Here is a 21,384-nt window from a genome sequence, read left to right on the forward strand (position 1 = left end):
CCAGTGCGGTGTGTGAAGGGGACTGGCTCATTCATTTTCAATAGTAAGTCAGCCCCTAGCTGTTCAGTAGAGCTTTAGTAATACAAGTATGTAAGTGCATTTATATATATTTATACACCAAGCATATAAAAAAAATGTATTTTTTATTCAAGTTGACAACCCCTTTAACCCCTTCCCGACCAGTGACACAGCGTATGCGTCATGAAAGTCGGTGCCAATCCGACCAATGACGCATACCCTGTGTCATGACTTTAAAGCCCCCCTGCGGGTCGGGTGACCGGGGTCAATGAAAGGTCACTCGACCCGCAGATACAGGGGGCTTTGTACTTCACCACAGGGGGCATGGCTTCGCCCCCACGTGGCTATGATCGCTCTGATTGGCTGTTTCACTTTTAACAGCCAATCAGAGAGAGAGTAATATTTCATCAATGAAAATTGATGAAATATTACAAACCAGCCATGGCCGATGCTGCAGTAGCCCGCCACCGAATGACAGCGGCGATGTGCCGCCGCTCTCATCATCTGCTCCCCCGCCTTCCCTCCGCTCCCCAAGCTTCCGATCACACCCCCCCCCCGGGCTACCTGCCGAGTGCTGCTGTCACTTCCAGTGTCCTGCGGTCCCGGCTCATGGGCGCCGCCATCTTTGAAAATGGTGGGCGCATGCGCAGTGCGCCCGCCACTGCAGATTCCATTCATTCATTTTGATCACTGTGATAAACTCTCACAGTGATCAAAATGAAATAAAAAGTAAATAACCCCCCCCCCCCCCCCTCTATCACCCCCATAGGTAGGCACAAATAATAAAATAAAGAAAATATTTTAATTTTTATTTTTCCATTAGGGTTGGAATTAGGGTTAGGGGTGAAATTAGGGTTGGTGAAATTAGGGGTGTGTTGAGGTTAGGGTTGGAGTTAGAATTGAGGGGTTTCCACTGTTTAGGCACATCAGGGGGTCTCCAAACGCGACATGGTGCCACCATTGATTCCAGCCAATTTTGCGTTCAAAAAGTCAAACCGTGCTCCCTCCCTTCCAAGCCCCGCCGTGTGCCCAAACAGTGGTTTACCCCAACATAGGGGTATCAGCGTACTCAGGACAAATTGTACAACAACTTTGGGGGTCTAATTTCTCCTGTTACCCTTGGGGAAAATAAAAAAATTGGGGGCTAAAAAATGATTTTTGCGGAAAAAAAGATATATATATTTTTTTTTTTTTTACTGCTCTGAGTTATAAACTTCTGTGAAGCACTTGGGGGTTCAAAGTGCTCACCAGACATCTAGATAAGTTCTTGGGGGGGGTCTAGTTTCTAAAATGGGGTCACTTGTGGGGGGGTTTCTACTGTTTAGGCACATCAGGGGCTCTGCAAACGTAACGACGACCGCAGACCACTCCATCAAAGTCTGCATTTCAAAATGTCACTACAACCATTCCAAGCCCTGACGTGTGCCCAAACAATGGTTCCCCCCCCCCACATATGGGGTACCAGCGTACTCAGGAAAAACTGGACAACAACTTTTGGGGTCCAATTTCTCCTCTTACCCTTGTGAAAATAAAAAATTGCGAGCTAAAAAAATCATTTTTTGAGGATAAAAAAAATTATTTTTAATTTTCACAGCTTTGCGTTATAAACTTCTGTGAAGCACTTAGGGGTTCAAAGTGCTCACTATGCATCTAGATAAGTTCCTTATGGGGTCTAGTTTCCAAAATGGGGTCATTTGTGGGGGAGATCCAAAGTTTAGGCACACAGAGGCTCACAACATTGTGTCCGCTAGCGATTGGAGCTAATTTTCCTTTCAAAAAGTCAAATGGCGCTCCTTCCCTTCTTAGCCCTGCCGTGTGCCCAAACAGTGGTCCCCCCCACATATGGGGTACCAGCATACTCAGGACAAACTGGACAACAACTTTTGTGGTCCAATTTCTCCTGTTAGCCATGTGAAAATAAAAAATAGCGTGAAAAAAATGATTTTTTTTTTTTATTTTCACTGCTCTGTGTTATAAACGTTTGTGAAGCACTTGGAGGTTCAAAGTGCTCACTACACATCTAGATAAGTTCCTTGGTGGGTCTAGTTTCCAAAATGGTGTCACTTGTGGGGGTTTTCACTGTTTAGGCACACAGGGGCTCTCCAAACGCGACATGGTGTCCGATAACGATTGGAGCTAATTTTCCATTCAAAAGTCAAATGGCGCTCCTTCCCTTCTGGGCCCTGCCGTGCACCCAAACAGTGGTTTATGACCACATATGAGGTATCTGTGTACTCAGGAGAAATTGCCCAACAAATTTTAGGATCCATTTTATCCTGTTGCCCATGTGAAAATGAAAAAATTGATGATAAAAAAAAATTTTTGTTGGAAAAATTAAAATGTCCATTTTTTCCTTCCACATTGCTTTAGTTCCTGTGAAGCACCTGAAGGGTTAATAATCTTCTTGAATGTAGTTTTGAATAGCTTGAGGGGTGCAGTTTTTAGAATGGTGTCACTTTTGGTTTTTTTCTGCCATATAGACCCCTTAAAGTGACTTCAAATGTGAGGTGGTCCCTAAAAAAAAAAAAAAAAAAAAAAAAAAAAAAAAGTTTTGTAAATTTTGTTGTAAAAATGAGAAATCGCTGGTCAACTTTTAACCTTTATAACTTCCTAACAAAAAAAAATTTTGTTTCCAAAATTGTGCTGATGTAAAGTAGACATGTGGAAAATGTTATTTAGTAACTATTTTGTGTCACATAACTCTCTGGTTTAACAGAATAAAAATTCAAAATTTGAAAATTGTGACATTTTCGCAAAATTTCTTATTTTTTTCACAAACGCAAAAATTATCGACCTAAATTTACCACTAACATGAAGCCCAATATGTCGCGAATAAATAGTCTCAGAATTGCTAGGATGCGTTGAAGCGTTTTAGAGTTATTACCTCATAAAGGGACACTGGTCAGAACTGCAAAAAATGGCCAGGTAATTAAGGTCAAAATAGGCTTGGTCATGAGGGGGTTAAGTAGAAAGCATACGAGATCCATCAACCATCGCTAACCTGTTTCTTAGCAGCTATCATCAGCAAGGAGACAATTTACCGATTGAGCATGAGACTGCTGAAAACAATTTGGATCTGTGTCCCTTGTACTGTAGTAGTTCAGCTGGGCTGGAGCCTGTTTTGTCTTCTGTTTGGTCACAATATTCATGTCTTTTCTTTTTTTTTTTTTTCCCCACTTCCAAGGTATGAACATGTAAGTGAGGAACTGGATGTCAGCAAGCGAGAAGCAGAACTGGAGAAGATTAATGTGTCGCTGCTGAAGAAGCTAAATGAATTAGAATCTGATCTCTCATTCTCTTCCGGTATTGATAATATGTCTTTGTTCAGAAACCAGTGTGTTTGCCTTCCCAAAATAGCATGCCATTAATTTTTCTCTTTACGTTCTCCCATATTTTCCCAGCCCTGACTTGTAAGCACTTAAATACAGCCATACATCATTAAAAGATTTCCCATCTATTGAAATGTTCGAACATGTTGTTAAAGGGATTCCCAAATTTTATTTGAATATGACCAGCTAAAATAACCAAAAAACAATCACCTGACTGCTGACTTCTCCAGCCACCCCGCTGTCTGGTTCTCTTCTGTCTACCATTGTGTGCCGTATCTACAGCCTCTTCACTATGGGCCACGACTCGGATGCATCCAGGCCTCGGAGATTTTAAGGTTGTGAATGCAAGACATGCGCCATGACTTTATATTGTACAGTGCTCTCCAAGGCTTGGAGACAAACTGAAGTCCTGGCCTATAGTAAAGAGACCAGAGATGTGATGCTTGACAGCAGAAAGAAGAGGACTTGCATGGTGGGCATCGGGGTGACCCGGGGATGGCAATCAATTAGGTATTATTTTTTCTTATTTTCATAACTATAAGTTGTACCGAAGCCGAATATTCATAACTTGAGGACGGCCTACATACCAAGTACCAAAAATATATATACGGTACTTGTATATCAGTTTGAACACTGATATATAGCATAGCATGGCCCAGATTTGTCACTGCCTGTGCATAGTTCAGAAATTGGAGGACATACGAACAATTATTGCTCTCTGCACAGACCGCAGCAGGAGATAAAGCCGCTGCCTGCTTCACTGCTTTATGTCCCACTGCCAAAATGTTGGGTGTGAGGGGTGTAATGTAATATTGGTCACCATAACTGCTGCATAGTTGCGAAGTGGAGAAGCCCCTGCCCTAGTGATGTGCTGGGAGCGTGACTCTATTTACAGGCACTTCAGAAGATCCCAGCACATACCAGCTGTCAGTCATCTGTACTAGATCCGGCCGGCTGGCGTTCTTGGGGGCATCTTACTGCATAGCACAGGCAGACGTTTCAAAGAGAGGGGGAACTGTGCAAGTTTGGCCGGGAAAAGCGTGTTAGATGGACGGACGGAGTGGTCAGTAGTACTAACACTAGGGGGCGTCATATTGAACATCATAAGGACACATCTTTTAAATGAGGCATCATTTTTAATACATTTAAATTACAAAAATATTTTTTTTACAATATGTCTGCAGCATTAACAGTGTGTTCTATCGTGGCATAACCCCTCTAATAGGTTTGTGGCTTTTTGTGACTGTATCATTAAAAATACCAAATATATGATGTTTCCCTTTTGGCTGTCATGGCTCTACTATGGACAGAAGCCATGACATTCGTGAGAACAGAGCCTTATTGTTTTAAGTCCTCCCAAGTCTGTAGCACTTTTCTGTGACTCATTTGCAGTTGTGCTTTGAGTTGAAGTAGTCTAGTTGCTAATGCCATTGACTGGTGGACAGCCAGACTGGCGTCGTGCTGAAAACTAAGCCACATTTTTAATATAAGTATGCAGTTGTTGGAAAAGATGCCTATACAGTTGTGATTGAAGATAAAGAAGTTTTCCATAAACCATATATACTGGCTATCCACCGGATAGGTGGTAAATGTCTTATCACTAAAGATACAACCCAAGGGATCCCCACTGATGTTGGGAACAGGGTCCCAAAGTCTCCTGTGTGAGTGAAGTAGTAGTGAGCCTGTGCGACCACTGCTTTATTCAATGTCCATAGAAATAGTGGTCACACATGCTCATTACCACTTCTTTCAAAATGGGAACATTGGGCTCCATGTTCTCAGCATCAGTAGGGATCTCGGCAGACAGACTCCCAATGTTCATACATTTCATACGGGTATATCTTTTAGATAAGTGAAAAATGTATTTTATAGGTGCCTTTATGTTTAATAGCTGCAAGTATGTATCTTAAAGGGTTAATCCCATTCTCTATATTCATGAGTGCATCACTCACTATCCTCCTAAACTTCTTGATAGCTGGGGAATAGGTGCTACTGATCGACTGACAGTTCATGGCATAAACACTGCGCAGCTGGTGCAAACTGTGCTGTTCCGATGATACTATATGAAGCGGTTTTGCTCTGCAGTACTGGAAGGGCATTGATTAAGGAGCCAGCTTCCGTGCAGTGCTTACCTTGATATGAAAGCGTTTGGAAGCATTTGTCATAGTCGACCACCGCTGCTAGAGCGATGGCCAGTCTCTTTGACAACTTTTAGTAAATAATAAAAAAGCAAAAATATTAAGAGAATGGGTAAAAAGATTAATAATGTGTAAATGGAAAAGTTGCTGCTTTTTAAAAGCACTTTCCGAATGCATTAGTTTTAGAAGATGAGAATAAGATTTTGGGTACTTAATGTAAAACCTCTTTCTGCTGCCACAAGAGGCTAACGCTAGGCAAACAAAAAAGCTCCTCCTCGCCCCCTTTCTCACTGGCATGTGTGCTAATCAGTTAGTGAAAAAGCTACAACAAAACGATAGGGAGGAATGGAATGAGCGATTTCCTGTTAGAAAATCCTGACTTGAGATCGTAAAGCTAGGTTCCTCTGAAACAGGATCGATAGGGCAGAGACCTGAGCCTTAAGGGAGCTGAGAAACAGGCCAGACACAAACCTGACTGAAGAAAGGACAAAAGGGACGGGAGAGAGAGAGACATGGGAGCTGCTGGGTTTGATTCGCATCAGCTGAGAAAGGCTTTACATGTGCGATGGTAGATGTGGAAGGAAGGTGTCTCCCTCGCCTTGATCATGGTCTGGATAACCTGGCCAGAGAAGTCTGCGGTTTGACAACTGCAGTATGCTGTTAAATTGAGAGACACTGAATTCTGGTGGAAGAAGGGACCTTGGGAAAGGAGGTCTGGACAATCCAGAAGGTTCCATGGAACGTCAATGATGAGATTGCCAACTTCTGCATACCAAGCTTTTCTGAGCCAGTCTGGAGCCATGAGGATGACCGGTATTCTCTCTGCCTCGATTTCTTGATGAGTCTGGGAATCGGCGGTAGGGGCGGAAAAAGAAATGGAGGGTGAAACTGAGACCATGGAAGAACCAGGGCATTGGATCAGATTGCAAGTGGACACCATCAGGTCGACGTCGTGCGTGCCCAACCTTTGACAGATTTGGTTGAAAACTGACTGGTTCAGAGACCACTCACCCAAGGAGAGGCCTTGGCGCCGAGCAGCATGCTGCGTCCAGAGACGCGGTAAGAAGATATTTTCCTGCATGGGCAATTTGTTCTGTGAGATCAACTAGTTCTTTGGGTTGAGCCCCCTGAAAATATGCCTTGACGGAGGAGCTTGGTGCAGGCCGAGACTGATTTGGAAAAACATGCAAAACACAAGCCGCGGAGACACCATCACATGTTTCTCAACGCAAGCAATGACTAGCCAGGTCTTTCCCCAGGAAGGAACAACCACGGGAAGGGCAGTCTCCAATGACGGAAACCACCTATGCCAAAACATGGTATCCATCCACAGACAGCTGTTTCGGGGTATTGCCCCTCATCAGTGTGGAGTAGGAAACTGGCCAGTAGGAGCAATGCCTAGTAGAAGACTGTGAAAAATGAGGATGAATGAACTCATGGAGATCAACATCCAACACTGCAGAGACACCATCACATGTTTCTCAACGCATGTTTCTCTAGAATCACTGCGTTGAGAAACATGTGATGGTGTCTCCGCAGTGTTGGATGTTGATCTCCATGAGTTCATTCATCCTCATTTTTCACAGTCTTCTACTAGGCATTGCTCCTACTGGCCAGTTTCCTACTCCACACTGATGAGGGGCAATACCCCGAAACAGCTGTCTGTGGTTGGATACCATGTTTTGGCATAGGTGGTTTCCTTCATTGGAGACTGCCCTTCCCGTGGTTGTTCCCTCCCCGGGAAAGACCTGGCTAGTCATTGCTTGCGTTGAGAAACATGTGATGGTGTCTCCGCGGCTTGTATTTTGCATGTTTTTACATATTTCCCATAAGGGATGGGGCATTGCTCTAGAATCACTGCGTTGAGAAACACGTGATGGAGACTGATTTGGAGACCGAAGTGGAGGCGACGTCAGGATAGAGTGATGACCCTGCTGCTTCGAACACAAACTTGGCTAGGGAACTTGATCCGTCTGTCAGGATGGTCGTTGAGGGAGGATAGTGTTATAGGGCAGCCGGGAGGGGGGGGTCCACAACGGGATATCCATACGTCGTCTTTGAAAACACTTTTCTGGATTCTTCCACTGCTGGGTAAATACTGTTAAATTCCTTATGGTTGGAAAACACCCAGGGATGGCATTTCACCTTCTGTGGGCTTTCGTGGTAGGGAAGTCCTGATCCTTGATGTTGAGGGTCTGATTGTGTCCCCCAATGAAGCGATAGAGAAAACCCTTTATCCCTGTATAACCTACTAATTTTGGTGTATAGCTGCATGTGGCTAGTGAGGTCACAAATATAACACACCATCAGGTGATCTTAATAGCCACTAGGAATTGGACAAGACTGAATTACTTTTGTAAATCTTGTGTGTACACTAGGTTTTTTAATGTAATTTAAAAAAATGTTGTCTTATTTTGGTTGCAGGTCCTGAGTTTGGAGCTGAGAAAAACTGTATCTATATTGGAATGGCAACAGAAGACTTGGATGTCTCCGAGTTGGTAGAAACCATTGCTGTCCTGGGCCGAGAGATTGAAGAAAACTCAAAGGTATAAACATTTATACAGCTTATTCTATAGCGTTTCTCCAATCATATAATGTTAGACTTGCAGGAAAATGTAAAGATGGCTTACATTCTTATCTTGCACTTAGGGCAATAATGTGAAGGGTCCCAGAAAGAAATTATTTTGTAATGACTTCAAAATAAAGCCGTCACCGTGAGCAAAAATGTGATCATAAAGGGATGACGTGTCCACTTGATAAATTGGGAATACCGCTCTTAATATTTATCAGATTCTGATCTTGTGCTACCTGATGCTTTCTGTAGCATTTCCAAAATTATGATTAAACTTCTGCCTACTCATGCTGATTTCCATATAGTTTGCAGGATTAAGACTATTACAGAGACCTTACAATGGTGGTCTAAAGTTATTCAACAATTTTCCTCATTTCTGTATAAATTTGTCATAAAACTACATCAGATTTTTACACAAATCCTAACATTAGATATAAAGAACAATATCAACTTATCAAAAAAAGGAGATTCTGAGAACCTTAGATAAATAATTGTTGATGCTTGTCAGGCTGGAAGAGTAAACAAAACCATATCTATAGAGTTTGAACCATTCTCACTGCTCACACCTTGTTGGATTTTGGAAGGATTTTATGCCTTTTTTGCTGAAAATAGTGTTAACTAAATACTTTGTTATTTACATGTACTATTACTATTTACTTCTTTACTTACTACAGGGTATATGCACATTTTATTTATTTTTTGGGGGGTTGTGTCTATGAAATGACCACAGTGTGAATTGGCTCCTACACTTTTCATGTATACCAACTTATGCTCCAGCTCATTTCTTTGGTTTTGCTATAGTTTTGACTCCACCAATAAACAGTCAGATTGTATACAAATTGCGAAAATTCAGACCATTATTATAGTTGGTTGACCATCAACCAACAAAGATCATTCTAAAAGCAAGGTGTATAATGATTTGCGAGGCTACAAAGGAACCCAAGGTAACCTGTAAGCAACTAAAGGCCTCTCATTGCTTCATTTTAATGTTCATTAGTCCACCATAAGAATGACACATAGCAACAATGATGAGCATGGCCGCATTGCAAGGAGACAGCCACTGCTGTCCAAAAAAATCGTTGCCTGTCTGCAGTTTTTTCTAAATATCACCTGGATGGGAGCAAAATAAAGATTTTTTAACTTGAATGAAAAGTGTTCTGTTTGAGGATAAAAACACTGCATTACACCATAATAACTTCATATCATCTGTGAAACATGGTGGTGGTAGTATCATGGTTTGGGTCTGTTTTGCTGCTTCTGGGTCAGGCAGCTTGCCATCATTGGTGGAGCAATGAAATCTGAATTATACCCTGAAAATTCTGTAGAAAAATGTCAGGACACCTGTCCATTAGCTGGATGTCAAGAGAACATGGGTCATGCAGCAAGACAAGAACCAAAAACAAACAAGTCGTTATACAAAGAAAGGGGTAAAGAAGAATAAAGCTAACGTTTGGGAATGGCCAAGTCAATATTCTGACCTTACTTCTATAGAAATGTTGTGGAAGGACCTGAACTGAGGAGCGCATTGTTGAAAATTCACCAACATCAGAGGGGTGAAGCGGTTTTATAGGGAGGTATTTGCTATTACTCCAAGCTGATATGCAGGACTAATCAACAATTAGCAGAAATGTTTAGATGTAATTAATGCTGCACAAGGGGGTCACGCCAGATACTGAAAGCAAAGGTTCACAAAATGTTGCTATTCACACATGTGATTTTGGAGCATTTTCCTTGTTTAAGAAATGACAGTATAACATTTTTGCCACATCTGTTTCTTTTTATTTACTCTAAGGACTTTGAAAACCTAAAGAAATTTTAGGTCAAATGTATCAAAAAACATAGGAAATTAGGAAGGGTTCACAAACTTTCAAACACCAGTGTACATTATAATTGCTTTTCATTTTTCCTATTTTGCATTCATTTGTGCAGCTCCTTGAAAATATGACTGAAGTAGTCAGGAAAGGTATTCTGGAAGCTGAAGTCCAACTTCAGAAGGCCAATGAGGAGCGGCTTTTAGAGGAGGTAAGATGAGGGCTGTGTTGAGTGGTCACCGGCCACCAAAGTACATCAGTTGTTTCCTTACACAGCTTGTACCATTGACCTGTGCCGAATGTTTTCTTGTTTGCAGGGAGTTTTACGCCAGATCCCTCTAGTCGGGTCAGTTCTTAACTGGCTTTCTCCTGTTCAAGCAACACCAAGGGGGAGAACATTCAACTTAACAGCAGGTGAGATGATGGGAATTGCTCCTTTACCAATCTAACACTTTATACGTTACAATGAATGCTTAGAAGATGGCTAATACTGATGATAACGGGGCTAATTGTACACTGCGTCTGTAGTTAGCCAGTAGTATACATTGGGAGCTTTTCCCGATGTATACTGTAACATTGCCATAGCTAACCATTCATGAGATGGAGACCAAAAGTGTATTTTTTCGGCCTCTGTCTGGCCGATATGCACAATAATTATTCGTTTAAAGGACCACTCCAGTGATTTTTTTTATTTTTTTTATTTGCCACTTTGTTATCCTGTGTGTAGGTGTATTGAAATTAGTAAGACATTTACCAATGGCCGACTTCTCCCAGTTTTGGCAATGTACCGGCGCCTTGTGATTACATCTGTAATCTGCTGGATCACGGTGTGGAGTGGCGGTTATTCCCTCAATATAAGGGATCGCTCACATAAGAGATGAGTCTTTCTTCTGAGAGAATTGGATTGGTGGTAATGACACTTGGCTGAAACTCAGATCAGAGATAGAGCCGAGTTTCAGTTTACTGTGATCAGATTCTGTCGTATGAGACAATCGTATCACAGGTGCCGAAACTGCACCTACTTGAATGGATGCGCATGATCCGATTTGCGGAGCCACTCACAGACACTGCAACTATTATTTTTGTTCTCCTCCTGCCGAATTGACATGAGAAAAAGAGACAGATCTGCATTGCCCCATAGTATATAGATAAAATAAGTTGACCTAATTAAATTCCATGTCTCATACCTTAAGATAGATGAAATCCAGTTGTCCCTTTAACTTGCCACAAGTCCATCATGTAAAAAGAGACAAATTTCCATAATAATCTCTAATAACGCTGTAAGGAGGAATGAAGTTGTAACTTATTGTCATTTTTAATTTTTAGGATCATTAGAATCAACAGAAACAACTTATATGTCCAAGGCACAGGCGACTGAATCAAGTCCTCCCTCCACTCCAACCCTGGGACATGCAAAGAGACATCCAGGTACTATATGGAGATGTCTTAATTGATGCGCTGTCCCCTTGGCAGCATTTACTATAACTAGAATCCTCTAGGAAGGGTCAGAATTACACTTCTGGTCTGTTTGGACATATCCCTTGGATGTGTCCACATGAGATACACTACTTTGTTGCAGAAATGTAAGTTTACTATAAGTAGATTTTTGGTACTGACTGTAAAAATCAGTTTCTCAGTCTTCAATGAGGGACACAGAACCATAGAGGCTGACCTTATTATTGGCGCCTGCACAGCACACTATACCTCACCTGCTGGAGTCAGTCTTTCTCAGTTTTGTGAGAAGGCAATAGCAGGAGAAAGGAATTAAGGCAAAAAGAAACAACTTCATGCCCAACCAGGCAACAAAGGGAGGGAGCGGTGTCCCACAGTGAAGACTATGAGAAACAAATTTTACAGTAAGTACCAAAAATCTATTTTTCTCATTGAGGGCGTAGAACCATAGGACGTCCTAAAGCTGTCCCAAGGGTGGGAAAGAAATAAATATCATACTGTTACCACCTAGTCTTCAGCCGTAACTCAAGCGGAAGTCTGGGCTACTGCTGCCGGTAGTATCTTCCTACCAAGTCTTGCATCTGCCGAGGGAAAAGTGTGCACCTTAAAAACTTAGAAAATGTATGCACCGATGCCCAAGTAGCTGCTTTACAAAGCTGCTAAGCCAATGTCTGATGACGAACTGCCCAGGAAGCTCCCACTGCCTGTGTAGAGTGCTCCCTAATCTTAATTGGGGCCACCCTGGGCTTAGCGCTATATGCCTGGATAATAACAGTCTTGATTCAGCGAGCAATGGTTGCAATAGAAGTGGCCTGACCCCTACAAGGGCCCTCTGGTATAATAAGCAAGGAATCGGAACGCCTGAATGATTCAGTGGCCGATTAATAGTTCCTTACGGCTCTAACAACGCCCAACCTGTGCAGCGCCTTCTCAATAGGATGAGATGTGCCAGACAAAAGGAAGGTAAAGCAAGGTCTTAAGGTGAAAACTCGAGAGCACCTTTGGGGAAAAAAGACAGAACTGGCTTCAATACTACCTTATCCTGATGAAGAATAAGGTAAGGCTCACAACAAGACAGCAGCAAGCTGCGAGACCCTCCTAATAGAAGTGGTGACTATAAAGAAAGCTACCTTTTATAAGAGAAAAAGCGCAGAGATTTCTCCGATGGGCTTAAACAGCAGAGACTGAAGAGCCTCCAAAACAAGATTCAGGTCCCAGTGATCTAGGTGAGTCTGATAGAATGGCCCTGGAGAAAAGTCTTAACTTGGGGTTTAGATGAGAAATCCCTTTGAAACAGAATTGCTAGGGCAGACACCTAACCCTTGGAGATGAGCACCACTCCTGCTTCCAATTTGGAGTGTAAGAAGAGAGCAGCACTGGCAAGAAAAAAAAAAGACATTGGCAAAGTACTGGTAAACACACCGCAACAAAAATAAGCCCTTAAAGTGCGATGGTAGACTTGGAATGAAGATGGCTTCTGGGCTTTGATCAAAGTTTAGATTACTGATTCAGACAGACATGTTCACAAAATCGTGGCCACGCTGTCAAATTGAACGACCATAAATTAGGATGCAAGCCCGGATCCTGGTACAGAAGGTTTGGGCTGTCTTGAAGAGTCCATGGAACACTCGCCAGGAGACTGATAACCTCCGAATTGCAGGCCCATCGAGGCAATGAGTGACTGAAACACACTCTCCCCTGCTGTTCTTGAGAATTCTAAGTGGAGGTAAGGCAGAGGAAACTGGGACCAAGAGATTGCCAGGGCGTCTATTTCGATCGCCTGAGGGCCCTGGCACCTTGTCCCAAGTTTCGGCTTCTTCTGGATGCCAATAGATCGACAATCATTTATTCTCCACTGTCGACAAACCCGCATGAACACCTCCGGGTGAAGAGCTCACTCTCCTGTAGGTAGCTGTTGGCAAATTAAAAAGTCAGCCTCTCAGTTGGTCTATCCCTGGTATATGAACTACTGAGATTAGAGGAACCTTGTCCTCTGCCAGCTCCAAAATACCTGTGACCTTCGCCACACCAGAAGGGCTTTGTGTGTCCCTTTGGCGATTCAGACTTAAGTTCTGCCAATGTAAAAGAGCAAGACGGACAGCTCTGAGCTCCAGCACGTTGATTGGGAGAAGTCTCTCCAGACTGTTCCAGCCTCTTTAAATTTTCAAGTGACTGAAGATTGCTCCTCAGACGGAAAGGTTGACATCTGTGATGAGCGCCTGCTAATGAATGGGACGAAAACGACCCTGAAATTAATAGTTGTGACCTTAACCACCACCTGAGAGACTGGTGACAGCAAACGGGGAGACAAATGAACTGTTTTGACCTGTCCCAAAAGGCTAGAAGTGTGTTCTGTAGAGTCCTTGACCGAAATTGAGCAAACGGCACTGCCTCAAACTTTGCCATCATCTTTCCTATGACTTTCATGCAAAATTGGAGGGGAATGCCTGCCCGGACTCTTTAGGGTATGTGCACACGCTGCGGATTTGGCCACGCGGATTTTCTAAAATCCGCAGGTCAAAAGACCTGCGGTTTTACCTGCATTGCTCTGCGGTTCTGCCCTGCGGTTTTCCATCTCCTCAATGGGAGGAGATGGCAAACCGCTGCTGAATCCGCAGAAAGAATTGACATGTCAATTCTTTCTGCGGATTGAAAACCGCGGAAAAATCTGCACCGTCTGCACTGCTGTTTTCGTTTTCCATAGGCTTTAAAGGTACTGTACACCGCAGCAAAAACTGCTGCGATTACGCAGCGGCCAAATCCGCACCCTTAAAGTTCTGATGGAAGTGCTTCTCTGGAAGGAATAATGATGCTTGAACAGTGTCAACTATCATTCCCAGACACAGTAACTGCTGTGTCAGAACCAATATAGACTCTGACCTGTGGACAATCCAACCGAATCGCTCCAGAGCCTGTAAAACTATCTGTAGGTTATCTAGATTCTGAGCAAAGGATGGCGTTTTGGCAAGAATATTGTTCCGTTAGGGAAAACCAATTCTCCCCCTGGACCGTAGCAGCACAATAACTGGGGCCAGGATCTTTGTGAAGTAATTAGTTGTGATCCCATGCTGTCCTGTCTGTATACTCTCTTTTGCTCTCTCCCCTGCCTAGGAGCTGTGGTATGATCAGACCATGTCCCTGCACGGTCAGACACAGTCATTACACAGTACACAGCAGGGACACATTTATAAGATTATCTCAGCACAGGAACATTTTTGTCAAACGCATCAATTATAGAACTTATGTGGACACCGTCTGGCATATGATCTGGAGGTGTTCGTCTTTTTAAATGTGCATAAAAGCACATTTCCCCACAGTTTTGTGCACTTCTGAAGAGGACGACACCACTGAACAGAGTCCAGAGGAACTCTGCTGCCTCATAGTGAATAGATCCCTTGTGGGTTTCATTTAAATCATGTCACTCAGAGATTTAGATGGAAACCCTGATATAGGTGCGTAGAGCACAGGATAAATGTAATCTCAATTGTTATGTAAAATGTTCCCAATAGAAGATTCAACTCAATCCACAAAAAAGGAGATTTTTGTGTACTCACGGTAAAATCTCTTAGCCTTTAATTGGGGGACACAGAACCGTGGGTGTTATGCTGCTGTCCACTAGGAGGCGACACTATGCATAATCTGAAAAAGATTAACTTTGGCTCTTCCTCTGCAGTATACACCCCTGGACGGCGTCAGCCTTCTCCAGTTTTGTGCAAAAGCATTAGTAGGAATATACCAGAAACATAACCATGCCTGTAAGAAGGCTACTATAAACGAGCTCAAACAATATGAGAACCCAGCTCAAACATTATGAGAACCCAACCGTAACAACGGCCCGCAAGGGCAACAGGGTGGGAGCTGTGTCCCCCAATTAAAGGCTAAGACAAAGAGATTTTACGGTGAGTACACAAAAATCTCCTTTACTCTGTCGCCTAATTGGGGGACACAGAACCGTGGGACGTCCCAATGCAGTCCCTGGGTGGGAAGCAGTGGACGAATATTATACTGACAGTTCCCTAAATTTGGGGTACCGCCGCCTGCAGGACCCGTCTACCCAGGCTCGCATCCGCTGATGACTGGGTATGCACTCTGTAGTGTTTTGTAAATGTGTGCAGGCTAGTCCAAGAGGCTGCCTTACACACTTGATGTGCCGAGGCTTGATGCCGAATGGCCCAAGAGGCCCCTACCACCCGCGTAGAGTGAGCCGTGATACCGGCCGGAAGAGGAGAATTGTTAAGGCGGTAAGCCTTTGGAATGGTGGACTTGATCCACCTAGCAAGGGTGGCTTTGGAAGCCGGTAGGCCCTTGCGAACGCCTTCTGGAAGAAGGAAAAGTGAATCAGACTTCCGGAAGGGAGCAGTCCTAGACACACAAATACGCAATGCCCTGACAAGGTCAAGCGTATGCAGAGCCTTCTCCACTCTATGAACGGGAACCGGGCAAAGAGATGGTAGTGAGATTTCCTCATTGAGGTGGAAGGTGGACACAACCTTCGGAAGGAAGGATGGCACTGTACGGAGAACCACCTTGTCCTGATGAAAAACCAGGAAGGGTTGTCTGCCGGAAAGAGCTGAAAGTTCGGACACCCTGCGTAGCGAGGTGATTGCCACCAGGAAAACCACTTTCTGTGATAGAAAGCGGAGTGAGACCTCCTTAAGGGGTTCAAAAGAAGGTGTCTGTAGTGCTGTCAAGACCAGGTTGAGGTCCCACGTCTCCAACGGTTGTTTGTAGGGGGGAACCAATCGGGAAACCCCTTGGAGAAAAGTCTTCACTTGCGGCTTGTTAGCAATACGCCTCTGAAAGAGCACTGAAAGCGCTGACACCTGGCTCTTAAGCGAGCCCAGGGATAGCCCGGCGTCTAGGCCTGACTGAAGGAAACCGAGGACCTTTGGAAGAGAGTAGGGGAGTGGAATGTGCCCATGAGATTCGCACCATGTGAAGAAACCCTTCCAGGTATGATAGTAAATCTTGGCTGAAGTTGGCTTTCGAGCCCTGATCATGGTTTTAACAACGTCCAGTGAAAAACCTGCTTGGGTCAAAACCCAGGTCTCAATGGCCACACCGTCAAATTGAGAGCCCCTGAGTTCTGGTGGAAGAACGGGCCTTGTGACAGAAGGTCGGGACGTGTGGGGAGACGCCAGGGAGCGTCTGCTGTGAGTTGCACGACGTCGGCGTACCATGTACGCCTGGGCCAGTCTGGAGCGATCAGGATTGTGGGAACACTCTCTTGTTTGATCTTCCTCAGGACTCTGGAAATCAGGGGGAGGGGTGGAAAAATGTACAGAAGCTGGAACTGGGTCCAGTCCTGAACCAGGGCATCTGCTCCAAGTGACCGTGGATTGCGTGTCCTGGCCATGAAATTTGGAACCTTGGCATTGAGATGGGATGCCATCAGATCCACGTCCGGGGTCCCCCAACGATGGCAGATCTGACGGAAAACTTCGGGATGGAGAGACCACTCCCCCGAGTCCATTCCGTTACGGCTGAGAGAGTCTGCTTCCCAGTTGTCCACACCCGGAATGTGGACCGCAGAGAGTACCGACCTCGCATCCTCCGCCCAGTGTAGGATGTGTTACTTCGTTCATCGCCTGGATGCTGCGGGTGCCGCCTTGATGGTTCACGTATGCCACCGCCGTGGCATTGTCCGACTGCACTCTGAGAGTCTGCTAGCAAGTGATGGAAGGCTTTCAATGCCAGGAAGATGGCCTGAATTTCCAGGATGTGGATGGGCATGGTCGCTTCAATTGGTGACCACTTGCCTTGCGCTCTGTGATGTAGATGTACTGCACCCCAACCCGTAAGGCTTGCGTCGGTGGTCAAAACCTTCCAGTGACCAGAGAGAGAGGATTTTCCCCTTGCAAGCGAGGTTGGCTGGAGCCACCAGTGCAGGGACCTCCTGGTTTTCGCTGATAACCGGAACTCCCTGTCGAGGGACTTGAGGATGGCCAGTTGAAGGGGTCTGAGGTGAAACTGGGCAAATGGTACCGCCTCCATTGCCACTGCCATCCTGCCCAGTACCCTCATGGCATACCGGAGAGATCGGGGAAACCTGCGGAGGAGAGTGTGAACTCCCAAACGGAGGGCCAGTGCCTTGTCCCTGGGGAGGATCACCAGACCCCTGGAGGTGTCGAATAGAATCCCCAGGAAGGTCAGAGACTAACTCGGGATAGTCGAGGACTTCTGTAAATTGACTAACCATCCCAGGCGACTCAGAGTGTCGATCGTGATTGAGACGTTGACCTCGCAGTCCTTGAAGGTGGGGGCCCTGATGAGAAGGTCATCCAGGTATAGAACTACTACTATGCCTCTGGAGTGCAGAACGTCCATGGTAGCTGCCATGACCTTTGTAAATGTTCTGGGAGCCGTGGCGAGACCGAACGGGAGGGCCACAAACTGGTAATGGTCTTGGTTGATTGCGAATCTGAGAAATCTCTGATGGGCGGGAGCAATCGGTATATGCAGGTATGCATCCTGTATGTCTATGGAGGCGAGATATTCTCCATGGACGCAACGATTGACCGGAGGGATTCCATGCGAAAGTGACGAACTCGAACATGCTTGTTGAGTTGCTTAAGGTCTAGTATGGGTCGGACGTTGCCTCCCTTCTTGGGCACCACGAACAGGTTAGAGTAGAACCCTTGGAAGCGCTCGTCTGCTGGAACCGGTATTATGACTCCTGCTTGCAGGAGGGATGAAACCGCTTGATGGAAGGCTTGAGCTTTGAGTGGAGGTTTTGGAGGGACAGAGAGAAAAAACCTGTGCGGTGGGCTGGTAGTAAACTCAATCTTGTATCCTGAAGACACTATTTCCTTGACCCACTTGTCTTCTGTAATAGGCAGCCAGACCTGCTGAAAGTGTAGCAGTCGTCCACCTACAAGTGGAGTGTCTTCCAGAGGGCATGAGTCAGGATGAGGGAAAAGTCTGAGGTTTCCCTCCCTTGGATTTTGCCTGGCTTGCCTTTGACTGCCAGTTTCTGTCCGGCCTCTGTGCCGCCCGTGTGTTGTCCCTGCGAGGGGAACGGTTACGATTTTGTGCCAGGCGCGAGACGGACCAGCCTGAAGAATTCCGAAAGGATCGGAAACGAGATTGATTACGTCTTTTAAACGTGCGTTTTGGTTTTAGCTGAGGGATGGAAGTACTTTTACCCCCGGTAGCATTGGATATCATTGTATCCAGCTTTTCACCGAAAAGACGGCCACTTAAGTACGGGACTTTTTTGAGGCCGCATCCGCCTTCCATTCTCTTAGCCAGAGAATACGCCGGATTGAGATGGTGTTTAATGCTATTCACGCTACCCCTCTTGCAGAATCCAACGCTGCATGGACCATGTAATCTGCCACTACTGCAATTTGCACCGCCTGGTCCGCCAGCTGAGGATTTGAAGCTTGGAGGCCCTGTTGTAATAGATCAGCCTAGGCCATAATGGCCTTGGCTGCCCAAACTGAAGCAAATGCGGGAGCCAAAGAGGCACCTTCCGCCTCGAAAATTGAACGAGCCATGCGTTCTACCTGTCTGTTGCGTCCTTGAGGGTTGAGCTGTCCGGCAGCGAGAGAAGCGTTTGTGCGGCCAGCCTAGAGACTGGAGGATCCACTTCAGGCGGATCTGTCCAATCCTTAGTGTCCTTCTGTGGGAAGGAGTACTTTGCCTCCAAGTATTTGCGATTGGCGAATTTTTTTCTCAGGCTGCGAAAAATGCTTAGAAAGTTATTTTTTGAAATTCCGGGTGATTAGGAAGACCTCAGATGGTTTCTGAACACTTTCAAAGGAAATCTTGTGTTCTGGTACTTCAGGAGTTGGATCAGAAATGTCCAGCACCTGAAGGATGGAAGAGATTATATCCTCAACTAGCGCAGTATTGCTAGGGGGACAAGGGAGCAGAGCGTTCTCTGTTTCGTTATCTGAGTTGGAGTCACATATGCCCTCTGAGTCTTGCGCATCGCTAAGGAGCTCCCTAGCGGGTGAACTAGGGCGGAGGTGTTCTGTGGTCTGGGATCGTTGTGGAGATCCACCTTGTCTTTATCAGGGGACGGTCTCGGTGACCTGTAGCCACTGTGCCTCTCCCTGGAGGGGGACGACCTAGTGCTATGTGAGGACGCAGATGAACGCGACCCGTGGGTCCGCTTGCGTCTCGAACTGTCGGAAGCGGCCTGTTCCTGAGACCGGACGTCCCTTTGCTGGGTAACGTTCATAACCTGACCTCCACACTACTGCAGGCTCTGCAGGGTCATGTCTCGGCTATCTATAGACTTTGTCATAGACTGCGACATCAGTCGCCCATTCCGGCGCAGTAGTGGCCGCAGAAGCATTGGTAGGGACTTCTTGGGGTTCTGATTCTGTTTTTTGGGTACAGTCCCGGCAGTGCAGGTACGTGCTGCCGCTGGGGAGTGGCCTTGCAGGCTGTGCAGACTGCGTAAAAGCAGTCTTGCCTGGTCCTTTTCCTTGAGCCCGACATAGTACCTATTCGCAGAGGCCCTACAGGGGTATCTACGCAGAGGAAAGGAGGAGTAGGGGAGCGTTATAGGTTACAGGAACTCACAGCTAAGTACAAAGAACCCAGCTGTGATCTTACCCCACCGGTGCTCCCCCTAGGTCCAGCGCTGATAAATCCCACGTCCTGTGCCCCCAGGAGACCGCTGTGCTGCCTTCAGTTTCTTCAGGTGCAGCAAGATGGCCACCGGATTCTGAGGTGGAGGGGGAAGGGGCGGAGAGCTGAAAAGGGCGCGTGGAGCAATGGCATTTTTCGTCATCCGGGGGGCGGGAATAAGGCGGCGACTTTGGCTAGGCCGAAGCTGCGGCCTAAATTTGATAGCTCATGCCCAGAAGGGCTCCAGGACGGCGCGGTTGTCCGTGGGGAGGGTCGGATTCCAACCAGACCCCCCTGGATTGAACGGTAGGCTAGCGGTGGGGACATGAGCGCCACCTGGGCCCTGTGGGGGGTCCCTTTGAGGCGCTATGCAGCTGGTGCTGCCGCAGAGACAGGGGCGCAGGGAGCCCTGTCTCTGACAAGTGCCATGCCTGCCTGCACCTCCCCCCCGGTCCAAACAGGAGCCTGGAGCTGGGCTGGGGTCCCTGGACATGTAAGTGGCCGAATGGTGCCTGGTACAGGCCCTACCTGTGGTGTCTCGACCTAATGCCCCCAGAGGGGGATTAGGGAGGGTGCTGCTGTCACCGTCAGGGGGCTTCGTCCTACCCTCAACCTTAACCCAGAGCCCAAGGAACTGGGGAAGGAGGAGGGGGGGCCTCGACTTCGAACCAGTACCCGAGGGACTGGGGAAGGAGCGACATGGGGAAGAGCCATCTCGACCTCAAGCGGGTACCCCTTAATAGGGGACCGAGGAGGGAGCCATGCCGGGAGTCTCACTGGAGACCCACTTTTCTTCATCTGTAATCTGTTGAAAAAAAATTAAGGAAAAAAACGGAAGAGAAAAAAATCTTAGGTAGTGTTGCAAGGAGGCACCACCTAAGTGAAAACTGGAGAAGGCTGACGCCGTCCAGGGGTGTATACTGCAGAGGAGGAGCCAAAGTTAATCTTTTTCAGATTATGCATAGTGTTGCCACCTAGTGGACAGCAGCATAACACCCACGGTTCTGTGCCCCCCAATTAGGCGACAGAGTAAAAACAAGTCCCCATTTAGGTCTATCATCTGTCAATGGAAATACAGGGGGCTTCCATGTTACTGGAAGTATAAATGCTCTGGAAAAGCGCTACAGCTCCTCGCCCTCCCCCCCCCCCCCCCACACAGAAAAAAAAGCCAGCAAATTCTGCTCTCCCAAATCCAAATGCTCTCCTCCCTTCGGAGCCCCATCGTGCATAAACCACATTTATCGTCCACATATTTGGCATTTCGGTAGTGAGGAGAGCCCGCCTCATTTAGGGATGTATGTCTCCAGAAGCATGAGCTGGGCACCCACAATCTACTGGGAACTACTACGTACGGGCAATACAATAGCAGATTTGCAATTTTCACTCAAACATTCACTGCTGCTTGTTTCAGCAAAACTGTCCATGGAATCAAAGTAGTCACTACACTTGTAGATAAATTCTCAGATTGTGTAACCAATTTT

The 21,384-nt window shown here is 46.0% G+C and overlaps 1 protein-coding gene across 3 annotated transcripts in view; it reads left to right on the plus strand.

The window, feature by feature from the left end:
* The window catches only part of PDXDC1 (pyridoxal dependent decarboxylase domain containing 1), a 123,030-nt gene that overhangs the window by 93,764 nt on the left and 7,882 nt on the right, over positions 1 to 21,384 (plus strand). For all 3 annotated transcript variants that reach the window (XM_073542927.1, XM_073542925.1, XM_073542926.1), the window contains 5 exons: positions 3,203 to 3,321; positions 7,910 to 8,031; positions 9,987 to 10,079; positions 10,186 to 10,282; positions 11,195 to 11,296. In XM_073542927.1, the coding sequence (XP_073399028.1) occupies positions 3,203 to 3,321; positions 7,910 to 8,031; positions 9,987 to 10,079; positions 10,186 to 10,282; positions 11,195 to 11,296 (533 nt within the window). The remainder of the gene's footprint in view (positions 1 to 3,202; positions 3,322 to 7,909; positions 8,032 to 9,986; positions 10,080 to 10,185; positions 10,283 to 11,194; positions 11,297 to 21,384) is intronic.

Source organism: Dendrobates tinctorius, unplaced genomic scaffold, assembly GCF_039654945.1.
Source record: "Dendrobates tinctorius isolate UK_male_01 unplaced genomic scaffold, ASM3965494v1 ptg000129l, whole genome shotgun sequence".
Lineage (NCBI taxonomy): Eukaryota > Metazoa > Chordata > Amphibia > Anura > Dendrobatidae > Dendrobates > Dendrobates tinctorius.